The 16489-nt window shown below is 40.1% G+C and overlaps 1 protein-coding gene across 7 annotated transcripts in view; it reads left to right on the top strand.

Moving 5' to 3' along the window:
* The window catches only part of CEP95 (centrosomal protein 95), a 29499-nt gene that overhangs the window by 6925 nt on the left and 6085 nt on the right, over nt 1-16489 (top strand). For 3 of the 7 annotated variants that reach the window (XM_038372126.2, XM_038372122.2, XM_038372124.2), the window contains exons 4-17: nt 110-223; nt 1116-1224; nt 1752-1864; nt 2991-3146; nt 3648-3862; nt 4167-4233; nt 5043-5107; nt 7738-7868; nt 8467-8602; nt 9191-9305; nt 10125-10306; nt 13481-13573; nt 14650-14800; nt 15777-15943. In XM_038372126.2, the coding sequence (XP_038228054.1) occupies nt 110-223; nt 1116-1224; nt 1752-1864; nt 2991-3146; nt 3648-3862; nt 4167-4233; nt 5043-5107; nt 7738-7868; nt 8467-8602; nt 9191-9305; nt 10125-10306; nt 13481-13573; nt 14650-14800; nt 15777-15943 (1814 nt within the window). The remainder of the gene's footprint in view (nt 1-109; nt 224-1115; nt 1225-1751; nt 1865-2990; nt 3147-3647; nt 3863-4166; nt 4234-5042; nt 5108-7737; nt 7869-8466; nt 8603-9190; nt 9306-10124; nt 10307-13480; nt 13574-14649; nt 14801-15776; nt 15944-16489) is intronic. The other 4 variants (XM_038372127.2, XM_038372123.2, XM_038372131.2 and 1 more) reach the window with 3 other exon arrangements.

Genomic DNA, 16489 nt, shown 5'->3' with positions numbered 1-16489 from the left:
CTGTATGTGCATTTCTCTGAACAGACTTTCCAAGATTTTGACAAATTTTTAAAGTTGAATTTTTTTTCTCTAAGCTCTATTTACTAATTTCATAGTAATCTCTGTTAAGGAGAGAACGTTGTGAAAGGAGAGAGAGAATCTATCCGAAATCTGTTAGAAATATTTGATGGCCTGCTTGAATATCTTACAGAACAAATCAGTGAAACTTCTTCTCAGAATGGGGGTGAGTAAATAGACTAACAAAGGTATCTCCGCTCAAGATATTATGTGCTGCTGCTTCTTATTATGATAGACTGTTTATCTTGCCTGCATACCTCCTGTGCTACTATTAAGCTACCATACTGAAGTGTAAATTTCACCTTCATATATACACCATTCTTTGTATGTTTAAGGATTGAATAAGCTCCTAGTATTAGATTAAGTTTGTACTCCCCCTGATTAGCAACTATATTTTTGAGGAAGCCCATAGCCATTTAGTATCATGTATGGAAAATAGACTTTGTAAACCTTGTTTTTACAATACCTAAGATGAACAGGAGCGTTTGCAATTAAGTAGGTTTTTGCTGGGATTTAAAACTTTGCTTGCAATGTATGTAATCCAAACATTGCAGGAAAGCAAGGGATTGAAACTGATCACAAACAGAAGTGGAACTTAATCTATTTTCATTTCCCAAGTTTTGTACTTGTGTTCCATTTCGTTCAGTAATCCTGGTGAACAGAAAGTTGGTTTTACAATCTTTTAGTTTCAGTAATATATGGTAATAAAAGGTGAAGCCTTTTTTTAAAAAAAAAAAAAAAAAAAGTACTCCTTTAACACGGCTCTCTTTTGTGGCATAAACCATCTCCTAACAACGTTTTCACACTAATTCATAAAGTTAACATTTTTTCCAAACTTACTACTGAAGCTTCTATTGAATAAGGTGTATGTGGAAGTTGTTATATTAATATAAACTGTACTGTTAAACAAAAATATACAAACCTTTTCAGTATGACAGTATGTTAAGTCTAAAATTGCCATTTCTGTCAAATTATTTTTTGTGATATTGGCAGTAGTACCCATCCTGTGTGTGTGTGGTTTTTCTTGAAATTAACAAATGAATTTTGATTATAAACAGATGAACCTGACCAGCTAGCTAACAATGAAATTCAAAGGGTGCTTCAAGAGCAGCTGGAAGGTGACCATGAGGAACCTGTGCCACCTCTGAAACTTCCATCAGTTGCGGAGTAAGACTGGTTCTGAATGTTTTAAAGTTACGCTGGCACAGTAACTGTATTTTTACATATCTATAAACTGTCTAGCATGTTCATACTTTGCAAATAAAAAAAACATACTGAGTAAAAGCGTCAAATGGAATGCTTGGTCGTCTTTGGGCAGCAAGAGATCTAAAATTTGGATCAAGTATGTGTTTGCATTGCAAACCCTAAGACAACTTGCAGTTTTAAAATTTTTTAATCCACCTTTAATGGTGAAGCTGCACAGTATTGAGTTATGTTCCAAACTTCCATTGTCGTCTCAGTGCATGCTTTTTAATTTAAATCGCTGAGGCTTAGTTAATCAATTGTACTACATTTATTTTATTTACTTATTTATTAAATTAGCTTACTTTGTTGAAATTGATCATACTCCTCTAAAAAGTAAAGGCCAGCTAACTGAAGATGTAGAGTTAGGATTCTTCGGCAGCTCCATCTTGTGGCCTAGGCAAGCAAAGACTGTTATTGCTAATAGATCTGCTGCATTGTGTTCCTCTTAGGTCTTCCCAGTCAGATATTTTTGTCCCATCTTGGGATGTAGAAGGATCAGAATCTACTAGCGAATTAATCAGACTTGGGGACACTGCTCATTCATTTTCTCTAAGAAAGGAAGGTGAGTTTAAAATATACCTTTAAGACTGTTCTATATGGACATGTACTCTTCTAGCAATCAAACATACACTGTCAAAAGTGCTTAGTATTTTTAAATGTATGAAGGGACTGGGGAACATGCTTGTAAACCAAAAAGCTTATAGCTCCTTTTGTTTTGAAGGTTCCCTAATGTTTCAGCTTGTATATGGTTAGCACAACTGAGATGAAGCCACCTCTGGGGCAGATCTGGGGAAAGTCAACTGGCATATAGTACCCTGCATAACTGTAGGTAGGAGAAAACCTAGGTCAAGAGAACAGGAGAAATCTTTACTCTTACAAGTAACACCAGTGGATTTTGAATAATTGCCAATAGCAGATGGATATTCTTATATTATAGTTCTTATTGCACAGATAGAGCTGTGTGGTATCCAGTGTACTTATGTCAAGATGAGGTGATCCTGCTGAGATGGAAATATCTGGTTCCCTAGAGTTTAGGGTTTTCAAACCTGATTTAGAGTTGACCTTTATCTATCCCTTCTGGTTGAGGGGTTTTGTTTTTTGCCTAAAAAAGGACTACATAGCAAAACAGTGTGAATTAGACCCAGTTCAGAAGGACATGAAAGCATAACTGGATGGCCTCAGACTATCACAGTATGAAATGTAAAATTGTAACAATGTTGCTTCAAGATACTATGTAAACCTAGCAATGAATTATTCTTTAAGCTTACTTATAGCAAACAGTTGGTAGGAGTCTGGGCAATTCAGAAACATTCTTTAAGGGAACCAGATGGCTCAGGGAATTGGTAATAGGAACCACTCATTCTGAACACCAATTGCATTTTTGTTGATAATGTCCTTTGCAAAGCGAAAGACTGAATGGGTACTGAGGCTGACTTATCTTTCCCCTACAATGGTAGCTGAGCAAATCTGTGAGTAAAACTTCTGTAGCATACTGTGATGGATAAATACAATTCCTAGAAGTATTACTACTTCCCCCTGCAACATTCTGCTGTCCCCATAGCAGTGAAGAGCATCTGCTAGTTACTAATTCAGTCCAGTATGAACACTGTCTGAACACAGAGCCAATAGTAAAAATGCATTTAATTATTTAAACATAAGTTTAACCTACTTTCAAAAATCATTTCCAGAGTTTGAGCTCCCTGAAATGTTGCCGGCAGAGAGAGAGAGGTCTAAGGAGATCAAGGAACCTGAAGACTCTGGGGCTACTGTGGCATCCTGTCAACTTGTGGTATCATCTAGTCAGCTTTCCAGCAGCAGAAGAGCACTTGTAAAAGAGAGGGAAGGTGAGTGAAATGCTGACTTTCTGAGAAATACCTTAGAAATTCTTTAGCCTTCCTAGTTCCGTTGGCAGTAATCCTCACAGCCATGGATTTGAGACTAGGAATACAGTATCTGACAAAAGAAGGCTTCTTATTTCTTTATCTAGAGTTACTTCTATAAGTAGTTCTTGTCCTTTCTTCCTTATTTCAGTTTTGGAGGAAATTTGAATGGTCTGACACCTGATAAATCAGAAAACGCAGATGTTCATATGACTGTTTAACTAACTTAATGCTAAATTATCAAATCAGTTCTTCTCTCTAATTAGTTTCTCACACCCAAAATCCAAATTCTGCAGTATGCAACAAAGATGGAAGCTACTGTCAATATCTCTTATGTGTACTAAACTCTAGAATGATTGAGGAGTAACATGCTTATTCAAAGATGATGCTGAATGAAAGTGTCCAGCTGGCATTTTTGTTAAATAGATTAATTGAGACTATAAACTTTTCATATTTGTCTTTAAGGATCAATGGATTCTGTTAATTCCACTGAATTTCTCAAAGAGAGTTTGAGTTCCAGTGCTAAAAAGCTTGGGGAGCCCATACGCCCAGCTATTCCTTTGCAACCACCATATCAGCCTCCTGAACCCATGCCTCATTATTCAATGGGAAGGGAATACCAAAGTTCAGCCAGACAGTTCCCAGGTTTGGCTAACAGTCATGGACTTGAAGCTTCTGTTGTAAGTGAAAACCTCTTACTTGATTTTATTAGTAAATATCTTCGGCTTTTCTCTATTGCATTTCTAGAGTGGAATTAATGAGTTATCTATCTGGACTAAGAAAAGGAGTACTGGTGGCACCTTAGAGACTAACAAATTTATTAGAGCATAAGCTTTCGTGAGCTACAGCTCACTTCATCGGATGCGTTTATCTGGACTGTATCTCCAAATGGATTATTAATCTATGGCCTTGTCAAAACATTCCTGTTCAGCAGGAAGAATACGAAATTGTTAATTTAATATGCATTTTTACTTCTCTTTGCAGTTTGCAGAACCACTTAGACAGGAGTCAACTACTTCTGATAGTGTTTCTCTGTCAAGACTTGCCCCTGGTAAGAACAAGTTGTGCTTCATATTAACTGTGTTCTAATGGAGTGCTAAATATTGGTGCTTGTTATTTTGAATTCATCTTATTGGCATTGGGGGAAACATTGTTTTGAAAACCTTAATCTGTGTTTTGCTGTTCAAACCTTACTAAATTCACATTTCTTAACAGATGTGAGCAAATCACTTCTATCACAATGTCTGCCAGAGGAGTGAAAATAGGTCATAGTCAAAGGGGATTTATTGTGCTGAGAAGTAAAGTGTCTCCATTGTTCAACTGTAGGTTTTTTTTCCTTTCCCTTCCCCCCTCCAGTTAATCTATCTAAGCTTTGTCTGTTTTACAGAAACTCATTGACAAAAGGTGCAGCTGACCTGGTGCAGAATAAACTAACTATGAATGTAGCCTAAAACAAACTGTTAATCCATTCCAGAGAACATGGTTAAACCCTCCTAGTATAGACAAGACTTCGTTTTAAGTGCTTATTTTCTAACTTCACTGTTACCTTGGAGACACTGGCTACTTTTCCAGTTTCCATAGCATCACCCTCTTAGATGACAGTCCTGAAAATTCAAAGCCTACAAGAAATTCTCAAATTTAAAAAATAAAAAAATCAGTGTGTGCATGCCATAACTGAATAGCCACACATCTAATTACGGTCTTCCTTCCCCTATTGTTTTACACTTCTTTTGACAAATAGCTTGTAAGCTCTTTGAGCCAGGGTCCATGCCTTTGTATTTGTTCTGTAAATCACTAAACACACTTGAGTGCTATGTAGAGAATAAATAATCCAGTAAACACTGCTGCTTCTTTTGCCAGTTTTTCCAGTTGGAGATAAGGCAGTGTCAAAAGATGAGCGAAACGGCATGGATGATGTGGCTAAGGTAACTATGACTTTCCACTATTTGTAAAATCAATATATGTTTTAGGCAGAGTTGCTGTAAACCTGCATACATGGAATTTCCCCACAACTGTGCAGGCATTTTTGGTATTCCTACTACCTTGCAGAAATGAAGCTTTCCTCTTAAACTTGTTGCTGCTTTTCTTTTCAAAACCTTCTGAATGTGACCTGATGCAGTGTTGACTTGGTGTGTCTACAGGTAGATTGTAAACTACACTAGTCATATCTCAATGGGATGTTAGCACTTCCTGATGATGTAAACACTGACATTTACATTGCTGACCAGTTCAGCAAAAGTACCCAGCTACTACATATCAGCTGGATTTATCTAAAGATGTTTGGGAAGAATATTTTAACTTCCTCGTTGCCTAGTATCTTTCGATATTGGTCACACCCTAGAGTCAGGAATCTCCAGAAAAATGTGACTTGCCCGGGTTTCAGAGGATTTGCCTCAGTCATTGACCTAGCCAGACTACTTCCCCCTCCTTTTTGTCCTTGCATTTGCCCTTTGGTACAACTGGATAATTCAGAACCCACAAACTGGTTAGCAGATTTCATTCCACTCAAAGGGTCTGCTGGGGAGCAGGTCCTTATAGGAACTAGCTGAGCAGGAGAAGTTTACTTGCTCCATAAAGCACTTCTTGGCTGATTGATCACCAAAAATGGCTGAAGCCAGTGTGGGGCTGACCTACTACTTGGAACATGAGAAGATAAGCTTTGATGGGAGGTGAATAGGACTTTCAGAATATAGTGGAATTCACTTCTAACTTAACCAACAAACCTTTGTTTTTAGTCTTACTATAACCAGATCAGCCAACTTAACATTGCAGTTCTAGTATTTTATCTTCTGCTACGACAAGGGTTACTTGCAGGACAGTGGGTATGTTTTACAGTGGAATTAAAAACCTGTGGCTGGCCTATGCCCATTGACTCGGGCTTATGGGGCGCAGGCTAAGGGGCTGTTTAATTGCAGTGTAGAGGTGGGAGGGTCCCAGAACTTGGACATCTACATGACAGTTGTACAGCCCCTTAGCCCAAGCCCTGCGAGTCCAAGTCAGCTGTCATAGACATAACCTTAGTCTCTGGACTCTTCCCAAAGCAGTCTATAACTCTTCCCTTCACACTGCTGTGGCTGAGCAAAAGGAGATGTTAATGAACTTAGATACATGCTGATCAGTGCACTAACGTTGACAGCAAATCACATTTTTTTCCCCTTTATAAGTGGAAAAGATCTTGTGCCAGGCTGTCAGTCTACAACTATTTGCTGTAAGATGTTGTATGTCTGGCTAGTGGTCTGGACTAGTCTTGTTAGTAGTAAATGATGCAACTACTTGCCACCTAGAGGATATAGACAACAGCTAGATGTTGTGTTAATATGAATCTGTCTGCCACTGATTAAAGGCAGATAACATCTGCTGATTTTTCACATCTCACTTTCTAGTAAAGTGTAACACTTTCTTAAATGTGCTCAAGTCAGAGGTCCACTGGGTATTTTGAGCTTGAATATGCTTGTGGGCTCTGCAAGCCTCCTTAATTGTGGCAGGAGAGGGAATAAATGGTGGTCCTCTCCCAAATACCATCCACTTGGGGCATCAAAATGAGACCTCACTCACAGTGAACGCTGCAACTATGAGATCCCTCTCTTCTTTGTTAGGAAAGAACTAGGTAATTATGTTGACACTTAACTCAGAGATCCAGTGATCATTTAGGAGTTGCAGAGATGAATGGGGAAGTTTACAGCTCTCAGCTAATGTTTGAGGGTGAGTAGAAATCTCTCCATTAGATGCCTTATGTTCACATTTGAGATTATTTGTAACCCTAAGAGAGAAATGAGTCCAACTTGTGTGGGGATTTCTAACTAAACTTAATTTGGTGCACCAATTATGCATAAACAAGCCCTAAATTTCTATCTGTTTATAACTGGTTATGTTGATTTAGATTGCATCTGTAAATTTTTTGATGCAAGCTAAACCGCTGAAAACCAGGTTTAAATATGAGTGATACTTTATACCAATCTTGGTAAACTGGTGAAACGACACTGTTGGTTAAACCAGTATGAAGCTGTAGGTCAGGCTTTTTAAATAGGGGCTGAAGTTCTTGATAACAAGATAGCAGTATGGCATAATGGTATACATAATCTGACTCTATATACCTACTCAATCTGAGCCCTAAATTAGTTCTGTTGTGGTCTCAATGTTAATTGAACAAACTTTTGTGGTGCTGAGGATTAAGTGAATAGCCTCTTTATGTGCTTTGGAATTAGTTATTCCAATAAACAAATATTTCAGATGTCAAGAAATCACTTCTCTAGCTCTTTCCCATGGTGACCCTTGACCAGATTATGTGGGTACTTGAAGTCTCCCAGTATTTGTTTTATTAGACTTAATTGCCTTTTTGACTTAATTTAACACTGACACTCAACTCCCTTTTCCTGAGCAGGAGGCTGGCAGTATAACTCTACTAATATCTGATTTTATGATTTGAGATGTGTGTTCATACAGACTCTCGTAGGTGGTCTTCTCCATGCCAGAAATTTGCTGTATTGTCTATGGAATCTTTGAGCCTTTCACTGAAAGTTCATAATTTGATTTTGTCTCCTCCCTTCTCTAATAGGCTCTTGATGTGGATGCCTCACATACATCAACTACCTGCTTACACCAAGACATCTCACCAGGCACTGACCAGGTAATATCAGTAGCACGAATCACAAAACCTGAAACAAGAAGTCCGTCTAGTGGAAAAAGGTAAGTCAGGTTCTTTTATACTGAATGAGTAGCTGAGGCTTTCACTGCTCACTTTCTTAAACAGGGCCATTCACTTCTTGGCTGCTGCTCAGAATCCAGCCTAGGTAACAACCAAAGCTGATTGGTGCTAGTGGCAGAGTGAGAGGTGCAGACTTAAGTGAAGAACTAGAATATCTTTATTCCCTTTAACAATGGCCTTTTAACTCTATCTTTCTTCATACAGAGAAACTCATTTCTAAGAACCAGATACAAATAAAATATTTTGTAAGAATCTGTTCTTGGTATCTTGTTAGGGGAAAAATGTTCCAAATGCTCCTAAAAAGCCTTGAGCAGCCAGAGGAGGCTGGGACCTCTGATTCTTGTAAACACTCACTGTACAACTAGGGGAAATACTGCTATAAATGCTTAGGTGAATTCTGTCTCACAAGATCTTTCTATATAATTTCCTAATCCCAGTTAAAACAAAAAAAGTGAACTGAGTTCTGGATCTGTTAAGTAATGGTAACCTTTGACCATAAATCTTTGTTGGGACAAAAATGAAACCTTGGCGGTATGTGTCTGGGTTTTTTTTTTTTAAACAAAACCTTTCTTTTTTTAGCAGATCTGAAAATTTTATCACAAATTCATTTGGAGAGGAGCCCCTTTCCTGCAGAAGGGCAAAGAATAAATTATCTGAGCAAGAGCTGCATGAAATGTCAGAAAAACTCTCTCGCAGGTTAAATGAACTAGATTTAGTAAGTGGGAATCCATTCTTGATAGTATTTTGGAATTTATCCAGCATTTGTAACAAGTGTATGAAGCCTAACTAAAATCTAGGGAATCAGGTCAATCTTGGTAGGATTAACAGATACATTAATTTCTAAAGGGACTTAAAAACACCTGAACTGTATTCCATGTAGAAGAATGGAAGATGCTGCAGAAATAATCTTAAAGAAAATGAGTTATTTCATCTTGGATTAGGGAAATGTTGGTGACATTGCAAAATATGCATTAATAGTCACTTTATAAAATACAACTACTTCGTTCAGGAGAAATACTAGGATTACTAATGGTTGGATATTACACAATAGTGTAATTTAGTTTATACTGACATTCTGAAATTCTTGTACCACTGTTTAAATCTATAGTAGTATATCTTTTGCTTAGCTTGATATTTCTTGAACGTGTTTCTATTTAAATTCCCAGTGAAATTCAGAAGGTGAGTTCAATATACAACAAAACTGGAAGGAAATCTACAATTAGTACCTCTAATTTTGTTAAACAATTCTAGACTTTATTGGGATGAACTAATGAAACTGACCAGAATAATCTCTAATCAATAGATGTTAAAGAGAGCTTTGGGTGAGCATCCCAGGGAAGAGATGTTGACAGATGAAGATAAACTGTCTCAGCACAGTGATAGTGTAATGGATTATCGGGGAAGGAAACCTCACCAAGGTAACAATCCAGAGTGTAACTGTGTAAGCGCTAGTGAAGTACAACCTTGTTAAAAGTAAAGCTTTCCTTCTCACTTAAAGTTGAAAGTAGAACATAGAGATTCAGAAGCCTAGCTTCAGCTCTAGAATTATATCATTGGGTGACATGCCCAAAAATATAAAATCCTGTTAGTAAAGTGTTAACTAAACACCACACCTAAACAGCTATCAGAGCTTCACTAGAAATGAAAAGTGAAGTACACAGAGTAACAAATGAGCAAAGTTCAGAATGCTACTCTTGACCATACTGTGAGGGAGGGAAGTACTGAAAAATGGGCCTGTTACCTTGTTATAACACACTATAGATGTCCAGTTCTAATATACAACGGTGTTACATCCCTTGTCTTTAATTTGTGATAATCATGTTATGTAACAATAATGTACACTGAGAGGGATTGTAACACTGTTATATGGCTTGATCCAGTCTACAGATGCCAGACCAAACCATGTTATAACATGGCTCTAACGTTGTCAACTTCTATAGCAGGCCCTAATGTTGAACCTTCTTAAAATACATTTTTGCTGCCTTATTGTGACATCTTCTGGCACTTCTGATTTGCTAACTACATAATTATGGTATGAGCCAGGAAGAACTGGAGGCTTGGGACAGAGGACTATAAAATAAGGGTATTTGTTTTTAAAAATTATTTTTTTGCAGAATGCTCCCCTTTAACTCTTGGAACATTTGGCACACTTCTGGATTTAAGTCTATTCACCCTTATAGTTTTTGTTGCTAATTTCTGATACTAGTTATAATAGCATTCACATCTTTATTTCACAGCCACCCCACATCCAAAAAGATTTCTTAGCAGACCACGGTCCCTTTCTCCATCCCCACCCTCATCCAGGTATCTACCTCACTCTGAGTTTGAAGATGCACTTCAGAGAGATGCCAGAGGCCAGATGGGGAAAACGCGCAGGCAATTGCAAAAGGAAATGGACCAGAGAAGAATAAAAGCCAAGGTAACTGTTTCTGGGTTGCATTAAAGCTGAATGCTCCTATAGCCTGGTTAGTGGGGCATTTGGCCTATTTTGGGAATTAATTTTATTTTCACTTTACAGTTGTCCTGCTAAGAGGCTGGGTGTTGCAAAGATGCAGGCATTAACTCAGCACCTGTGCAGCACTGCCTCTTGCATTTAACACCTACAGCAGTGTGAGCTATATGCAGAATAGGGAAAACTGGGAACCAAAGTATCTTTGCTGTCCATTTATTGCTAACTGACACCATAGTTCTAAGATGTCAATTCTGGTGTACCACAGTAGCCAAAATGAACTTGCTAAAATTGCTTGAGGCTTAATGTTCAGCCCAATACCTTGGGAAATGTTATCAAACTGTCTAAATTATCCTGGATGACTGAATTTTGCTTACTATTTACAATCCATGGTTTAGGATTCCCCTACATGAAACTTATTGCCAGCAATGGACATGTATAAACAAGTGGGTTATGGCTCACTTCCCCTTTCTGGGGGTAAACACCTCTGCTGTACAGTTTTGTCTGGGTGAACATCTCTTCCTTTTTTCAGGAGTTCACAATTCACATAGGGCTCTCCTAGTTCTTTGCTCAGTTCTTATCCAGCCCTTGTCCACAGGCTTGTCCCTTAAGCCCACTCTGCTTAGCAAGATCTAGTCTAGGGGTCAACCTTTTAGAAATGGTGTGCCGAGTCTTCATTTATTCACTTTAATTTAAGATTTTGCATGCCAATAATACATTAACGTTTTTTAGAAGGTGTCTTGCTATAAGTCTATATATATTGTATAACTAGCTATAAATCTATAACTAAATTATTGTCGTATATAAACAAGGTTTTCAGAATGTTTAAGAATTTTCATTTAAAATTAAATTAAAATGCTGATCTTACACTGCCAGCTTGGGGTTCCGTTCACCTAGGCCAGCAGCGGGCTGAGCGGGGCCTGCAGCCAGGACCCTGGCTGGCAAGGGGCCAGCAGCCAGAAATCCAGACCGGCAGCGGGCTGAGCGGGGCCGGTGGCTGGGACCCTAGACCGGCAGCGGGCTGAGCGGGGCCGGTGGCTGGGACCCTAGACCGGCAGCTCCTGCCAGCCAGGGTCCCAGCTGCCAGCCCCACTGCTGGTCTGAGGTCTCAGCCCTGTCCACATAGAGTAGGTATCTACCTTCTCGCTGGTTCTAGCCATTCTCCTCCTCTCTTTGCACTGAGATGAGGGTGGGAGTGCATTGAACACTGGGCTGGGGATGAAGGCGCAGGCTGGGGGTTGGAGTGCAGGGTCTGGCAAGGAGCTAGAATGAGGGAGGGGGCTCAGGGTTGGGGCAGGAGGTTTGGGTGTGGAGCATTTACCTGGGCAGCTCCCATTTGGTGTGAGGGGTGCAAGTGGGAGTGTGTATGCGCGCATGTGCAGGAGGTCCTGTTTGGTGCTCAGGGTGGGAATGGGGGGGTGCAAGAGTCAGGGCATGGGGTGTGCGAGGGCTGGGGGTGTGAGTAGGGTTCAGGAGTCAGGGCTGGGTATTTGTGGGGGGTGCCAGAGTCAGGGCTAGGGCATGGGGGGGAGCAGAGGGCTGGGGTTGTGGGCGTGCTCCCAGCCCCTGCCCTGAGCAGCTCACGGCAGGTGGCTGGAGGGGATATGCTGATTCCACCCCTAAGGTCGCTGGAGCAGAGAGCGTGAGCGCACTGCGGCTCCACTTTTCCTTCTCCCCCTCCGTAGCAAGGGCTGCCAGCTGATTGGCCGCAGGGAGGGAGGGGCAGGAACCCAGCATGCTGGGGGAAGAGGCAGGGGGAGGGGGAAGCTTGCCTGCCCTGCAAGGAGAGAGCGGGCTGGGCTGGACAGAATTTTTAATGGCATGCTGCTGTCTGCTGGAGTGCCATTAAAAATTGGCTCGTGTGCCGTAGGTTGCCGACCCCTGATCTAGTCCTGCCCTAGTTTCCTCCTTGGCAGAGATGCACACAACACCTCCTGCCATCTCCCTGACATCATTGCGCACATTGAGGAAAGCAGGCCTTGTATATGTCCAGCATGCCTTGTTTGCAGCCTATAGTTTTCATGATTGCTGGACTACAAGTCCCAGAATCCCTCATCTTTGGCAGAGGCCAAGTCACATGAGTGAGCAGAACTTTAATCCTCTCAAAGGCCCAAGCTTATCATGTAATGGAGTAGCTTCAGAATTCTCATTCTTAAGAAATGTGAGCCCTAAATTAATATCCCCAATGGGCAACCCAAAATACTGACTACCCCAATGAAGAGCACAGTAGATGCCTAGGTGGAGAAGAGCTTAATCCTTTCATGGTTTATCTACATTACAAAAACAGTTATTGAACATCTTGTGTTAGACCTCAAAATATAGCTTAAGCTTTGTGTGGGACAGTTAACACTGAACATCATGAATATTTACAACAGAAGCAACTTTATATTTGGCAAATCTTTTTCACTGACAATGCTATTGCATGACCTTTAGCTGTAGCTAATAGAATTGACCTTGCGCTCTAATGCTGATGGCTGTGCACAGGACGCCCATCAGTCTGTCTATTTTACATTGAAAATGCTCAATGTCCCTAAAGAATTTCATGAAGTCTCTAGCTTATCTTTTCTGGGGTATAAGTTCTGCTTGGGGTATTCATTATTATTATGGTGGAAAGTGTTTTTTGTAGATCAAAGTTTTGCATTTCCTAAAGCCTGTTTGATTCTAAAGTCACCTGATCTCATGGAAGTTTGTGGATCCTCTTGATGGAGAATGCTTTGTCCCAGAGGAATGCAACTGTCTTGACGATTCTTAGATCAAAAATCCAGTGTTTAATGAGACTGGGGCTTGATTCATAAATTGTTTTGAAGGAAGCCAGTTGAGGGACTTGAGCACCAGTCTGTTCTCATGGTGACCTAGTCCATGAATAACAAGGGCAGTTTTTTTTTTTGTTTTAAACAGAGTTTGTGCATCTTCATGTTCATCTTGAGTGAATTATAGTAATTCATGCTGGAGATAAATGCATAAACCACTGTGGCCAGATCCATGTCCAGGAAGAAGGGGTAAAGCTTCCTAGTGAGCTAGAGGTGAAAGAAGCCCTTTTGATACCAACACTCATTGGTTTCATTTATGTGACTTCTTTTGGACTGATTATCCCCTTTGCAGAGAGTAGAAATTCAGAATGAGTGTCTATCTTTTGTTTTCTAGCTGATGACTAAAGCCTATGAAGAAGAATTAAGAATTTTTGAAGCTAGAGAGAAACTGGGCCTCTCCAAGCTAAAAGCAAAAGCCAGGGAAACGGTAGGTGAAGTTTACAAGAATAAATTAGGTGTTTGTTTAAAAAAAAAAAAAAAGTCTAAAAGTTACTCTACCCAGGCCTGCTATCCATGCTACATGGATGATGCTTTTAAATAACATGACCCAATGCTGACCCTGGCTTAAATACTAGTGTAATAGATGCTGTAAACAGATTTGTTCAGCTACACTACTTTGCGGATATGGTTAGCAGTATGTAATTAATTTTCTAAGGGTACATAGACCCCAAGGTGGGGAGGGGTTTAGGTAGTTAGTAATACTTACAGAAACATCTCTTAGGGGTGGCACAAGGACCAAGATTCTGGTATTAAGTTTGTCCTGTAGTGAGATACTTCGGCTGGAAGAATTTAAGCCAGCCTGGTAGGTAAGTGGCTAGTTTGTACTGCAGTATTGGAGAATAAGATTTAATAACTTAACACCATTTGGTAGACTGGAAATTCCACAGAAGCAATACTAGTGCCTAGTATAGCTGAAGTAATCACCTCAAAAGAAACAAATAGTGAGGGATGTGCAAGAACACCAGGAGAACTCTAGTAAGGAAATGGATTTTCCCCCTAACTTTTGAAGCATTTTTTTATTTCTTTGCCATTAGAATTAAAGAGATGTCGGGGTACAAGCTGTAAGTACCAAACTGCATTATTATTTGCCTCTATGTAGCTCTTGCTATGATCATCTTAGATAAGTGAGTGAGTAGCATAGAGCTGACAGTGGTTCTCACCACTATTTTACATGCTGCTGGTGTGTAGCAAGAAAAGGGAGCATGACTGGAATGCCTGTATGCCGTGCCAATCTGAGCTGTATTTTCAGTCCTGGAGGCTATTGCAGCCATTCATGGAGTACCCCCAGAATTAGGGTTGTGCAAAGGAGAGTTTGAAGCCTCCATTGCACACCATCCTCTGACCTGCATTTGGTGAAATTTTGGCCCTACTGTGAGGGATCTGCCTCAGTGTGCAAACTGCCTTCCTAGAGACTCAAACACTACTTCAGTTCTGATATCCAAGCCATATGAACTACCACTCTTCCCCTCCCATACCTGTTCTCCATCTGTTTTATATCCTAAGGAACAAGAATACCAAGAAAACATCTTTAAAGAACCTCCAAAAATGCCTCGGCCAGTGAAAGTTTATTCTAGAAAAACCACACCTCGGCTTCCCAAACAGAGCCAGTGGATTCCAAGAGGAGGGTTTGCAAAGCCAAAGAAAGCAGCTCAGAGTAAGAACCACAAAACTCTACTTGGTGGAAAACTGGCATTCTGTGAAGGCATCTGGTGAACTCCAAGAATAAAGGCATCTGGCCAACATATACCAGTCAGCTGTAGCATTTTTCCCCTTATGACCTCCAGATGTCTGGATTTTTATAATGAAGATAATGATTTGAAATAGACACAAACCACTGATGCACAGCTCAAACTGACCCAGCCATTATCCATTGTTCAGTATGCTGAACAAGTTGCAATGGAAGCACAGTGAGTGCAAGCCACATTTTTAGCAGCTGTATGCTGTACATTCATTATATAAATCCACAGTCTGAATGGCACCCTGCTACACTGTCTTGGTTTCAGCCTGGTTGCAGGGCACTCTTTCCATTAATAGTATAATTAAGTGCCCAAGTATTTCATCTCACATTCAGATCAACCTGTGATAAAGTTGAAATGTGAAAGAACTGACTCTTAAATCAATCTCTAATTAGGACATTACCCCTGTTGCACCTGTTCTGGGGCCTACTACCTCAATGCAGTATTTCCAAGGAATTTGAGGAGGATCCAGACAATGATTTGCTTCATTTATGAAATATAGGGCCATCACCAATACAATTTTTGGGCTTATTTTAAATAACCACATGCAGCTAGTGAGATTGACAGGAGCAAGGAAATAATTGTAGAGTTCTATACTGCTTGAAAAGAAGGGGGTAGTGACCAGGCTTTTTAAAAATATCAACCCTCTAATACTGTAAAATAGATCTCTAGGAAAAATAGCTAAGCCGATTGTCTTAAGACTATTCCCTTGGGGATGTTGTGAAGGACTGCAATACATCCTACTGAGGAACAATGCTACATCATAGTAACAGCATATTAAATAGATAAGGTGTTCAGTCTGAAGTGTTCGCATAGCTAGAACTTATCTCTGGAAGAACTACTACTAAACTTGCCCTCTAGGAGTGTAGTGATTGATCTGCTTTTATCTTGCAGTGAAAGTAAAGGATAATGACCTCCTGCCTCTGCTACTGGAAGAGTTTCCATACCTGCACATTTCCCACCAGTCTTTGAACAAAATGTGGCAACAGCAGCTTGCACAGATGGAACAACTGAAATCTGCTTCTGGCAAAGACAGATCAAGACTGAAACTCCAAAGTGAAGTGAGAACCTCTTGTTCAGTATGAACACAGCCTCTTAGGCTTGACTAGGGGCAATGCTGCTACACAATAGTACTGGACACAGGATGACTGCACTAAGCAATAAAATCCAACCAATTGCATAGATACTGTGTAAGGTATTGGCATAACTTGGGGACTAGTTTGTATATGTTACCTTAGAATCTATATGGATACTGAAATCTGCTTTTCTTTAAAATGGAGACTACTTTAAGGAGGCTGGTTCTCTAAGCACCAGGACTGTTAAGATCTCAGCTCCCTGGCTTAAAAGCTGAGCAGGCCCACTGTCATGTTACAAGGATGTGGGGAAGCACATTGCTTATATTACTGCAGATGCAAACTCTACAGATTCTCTATCCCAGCTCTTTCATCTTGCAGTATTTGAATAGGTTTTCCCATGGTCTTTATTGTACAAATATATGGCATACATTTGGGTCAAACTAGCACTCACTTGGTCCCCAGCAGAGGTGGCTGTCTAAGGAAGAGCTACTCTGTAGAATAAGGAGGCACTCTTGAGTAGTTAAAGTAGGG

Source organism: Dermochelys coriacea, chromosome 14 (genome assembly GCF_009764565.3).
Source record: "Dermochelys coriacea isolate rDerCor1 chromosome 14, rDerCor1.pri.v4, whole genome shotgun sequence".
NCBI lineage: Eukaryota > Metazoa > Chordata > Testudines > Dermochelyidae > Dermochelys > Dermochelys coriacea.
The sequence above is the reverse complement of the archived record's forward strand: the minus strand, read 5'-3'. Positions and strand labels throughout refer to the sequence as shown.